At 57.0% G+C, this 2,858-nt stretch overlaps 1 protein-coding gene across 10 annotated transcripts in view; it reads right to left on the bottom strand.

Annotated features, from left to right (window-relative positions):
* Positions 1-1,131: 1,131 nt before the first annotated feature.
* Positions 1,132-2,858, bottom strand: part of Tnrc18 (trinucleotide repeat containing 18) — a 92,214-nt gene continuing 90,487 nt past the window's right edge. For all 10 annotated transcript variants that reach the window (XM_078023650.1, XM_078023651.1, XM_078023654.1 and 7 more), the window contains one exon: positions 1,132-2,692. In XM_078023650.1, coding sequence (XP_077879776.1) covers positions 2,486-2,692 — 207 coding nt within the window. In that variant the 3' untranslated portion in view covers positions 1,132-2,485. The remainder of the gene's footprint in view (positions 2,693-2,858) is intronic.

Genomic DNA, 2,858 nt, shown 5'->3' with positions numbered 1-2,858 from the left:
TCCCTGTGCCTCCCGAGAAGCATTTGGGTGGGGATGGAGGTGGGGGCAGGACAGCCATCTGGGCCATTGGAAGTGAAGGAGGGTGCTGAAGGGACGAGGCTGCCTCAGTGCTGGGACCTGTCTTTTCACCGTGGAAAGGGTCCCCTGCACGGGGCCCGATGTTTGTGGGAGGTAGTCTGGTGGCCCTGGTGTGGGGGCGGAGACTTGGGTTTGTCACATGCCTTGGTGCCCCTTTAACCTCACGAAGATCACGGAGGCAGGTTGGCCCCTGTTCCTCAGGCACTCAAAGCCAGGTGACACAAATCTGAGCCTTGGGGGCTCAGGCCCCAGTTCTAACTGGTATGTACAGTTAGGGCAAATTCTTGTACTGTTTTGTGCCTCAGTTTCCCCCAAGGTGTAGGACTGGGATTTGGCCCCTTGATGGAGGGCCACCTGAGCTCTGGACCTATGGCCTAGGGAACCTGCAGTCATTCCTTGGGGGATGTCAAGTGGCAGTCAAGTGGGCCAAGCCCAAGGGGCAATGCCAGAGGCAGCCACCAGATGGCGGTGGCACACCACTCCCCCACACCTGTGGGTTTCAAGGGCTCCAATCTGCCGAGACTCGGTGTCTACACTGCAGGGAGGCCCTCAGAGCCCTGCCAAACCCTTCCTGCCACAGAGGTCGCACCAGTTGCCCTCAGTGTTAGCACGTCATTATCCTGCCCTTTGCCACAACCGTGACAGCAAAGCCCGAATGACATCTGCAGCCATTCAACTGACCCAGGCCAGAGGGTACTGGGCAGGCAATGTCCCCACCGCCTCCAGCTTTTCCAGGCCCAGAGGTTCAAGGCGGGCTCACGGCCACTGGGACCTGCATAGCCCTGTCCAGGTGTGGACACAGAACTTTTGAAACACTGGGCACTGCCTGTCCTGCCCAATACCACAGCTGCTAGCCATCCGCGCTGCCAAGTCCTGGACAGGCGGCTGGAGCAACTGAGAAACAGCTTTTAATGTTCCCTCATTTAAATTAGCTGAATTTTAATAGCCCAACCTCCAAACTCCCTGTGCCCTCCCTTGTCCCCGTAGTGGACTCCCACAGACCAAGGGCCCCAGCCCAGCCCAGCTCCCGAAATGAACCACTCCAAGCGATGCTATTTTTCCAATTAAATTTTTTTCTTTTTCTTTTTTTTTTTTTATGAAAAAGATCACACAGAATTTGCCAACAAAATTCCAAAAGTAACTTAAAAAACAAAACAAAACAAAACAAAAACAGGAAAACAATTCCCCCAAAAAACAAAACCGAAGTCTGGCTTTTCCTTCCCTCAAGATTGTCTGCTGGAGGCCTCGGCTCCCAGGCGGGGGCTGGGTAAGTGCTTGCTGGGCCCTCGGGGGCGGGGCTGCGGCTCCCTCCCCTCCCTCTCCCTCACTCCTTCTCAGCTGGGGGTGAGTACAGTACAGTGGGCTGGGGGGTGTGCTAGGGGCTGGGGGGCCAGTGAAGCCGGGTGCTAGACACTCACAATCTAACAGGAAATAAAAAATAATATTCTGCACGTCAGAATGTGTTCGCTTTTTTTTTATAATTTCATAGCTATTTTTCACAGTTTTAAAAAGTTTATATTTATATATATTTATATATATTTATCTTTATATATATAATTAAAAAGTTGACTCCATTTAAAGGCTTATGATACAGGGGCGGGGCGAGTCTCTTGGTACAATAAAACTGTACAGGTTAAGAACTGCTGCCTCCCTCCTGGGCAGGGAGGGCCAGGCATGGCCGGAGCGAGGGTTTCAGCACCATTGGGATTTTCTGTAGTGTGAGGGTCTGGGCTGGGGGGCAGGCCCTTACCAGGGCCGCCTGCCGATGCTTTTGGGCTCCCCCTGGCCCTGCTCTGCTCCCCAAGCCCAGGCCATCCTGAGAGGGTGGAGGCCACAGGCACTCAGCAGTCTGGCATGGATGGTGAGGCTGGCTGGCACCAGGTGCCCATGTCCATGGCGGGAGGTTTGGGTGGACTCCATGCTGAGGGTGGCTGGAACCCAGAGTGAGCCTCAGTCTAGGTTCCTAGAAACCCCCTCCCCACCAAGCCCCCAGTCTTCAGGGCCTGGGGGCACCTGGCCCCCACTGGGGCTGGAGGGCCTGCCTCTACAAGTGCTTATGAGGTGCTGGGGAGGCCAAGGCCTGTCCCTGCTGAGACTGCCCTGGGTGGCCAGCAGAGCCACACCCTGATAGCAGAGAGGAGCCCCTGTCCTGGGGCACTGAGGGGTTGGGAGATTGGGGTGGAGACGTGTGCACATGGGTGCACACACGTGCATGCATACGGGCACACACATGTACACACACTCACTTGCCCGGGGCATCCACGTGCACACCTGGCCACATGCACACGCCCACGGGCACACTGGCATGCACACAACGCACATGGTCCCGCGCCGTGGCAGTGATGGCGAGGGTCCCTGTGGGCCCTCAGGGCACGAGGCAGCTGGGCGGGGGTGGGGGTGGGGGCGCTCAGCAGAGCACGGGCACGCCGTCCGTGGAGAAGATCATGCCTGTGGTGGGCTCATAGGTGCCTGCGAGGTAGTAGAGGCCCTCGCTGTCCTGGTACTTCTTGGTCTTCAGCATCTGCTCATACTGCTCCAGGCCCACCACCAGGCACTTGTGCGACACTGTCTGCACGTCGTTCTCGTCCACGTGTGAGGACTGGTACAGGGCACGCTGTGGGGCACGGTGGGGCCTCAGGTATGGGCACAGGGTCGGGAGAACCCCTCCCAAACCAGAGGAACCTGGGACTGCCTTGAGGTGGAGACCCAGAGACAGACAGAGGCCAAGATCGAGAGACAGACGTGATCAAGAGACCAAGAGACCAGGAGAGACAGAGTCC

The sequence above is a fragment of the Ictidomys tridecemlineatus genome, chromosome 10 (assembly GCF_052094955.1).
Source record: "Ictidomys tridecemlineatus isolate mIctTri1 chromosome 10, mIctTri1.hap1, whole genome shotgun sequence".
Lineage (NCBI taxonomy): Eukaryota > Metazoa > Chordata > Mammalia > Rodentia > Sciuridae > Ictidomys > Ictidomys tridecemlineatus.
This window is presented reverse-complemented; position numbering and strand designations above follow the sequence as displayed.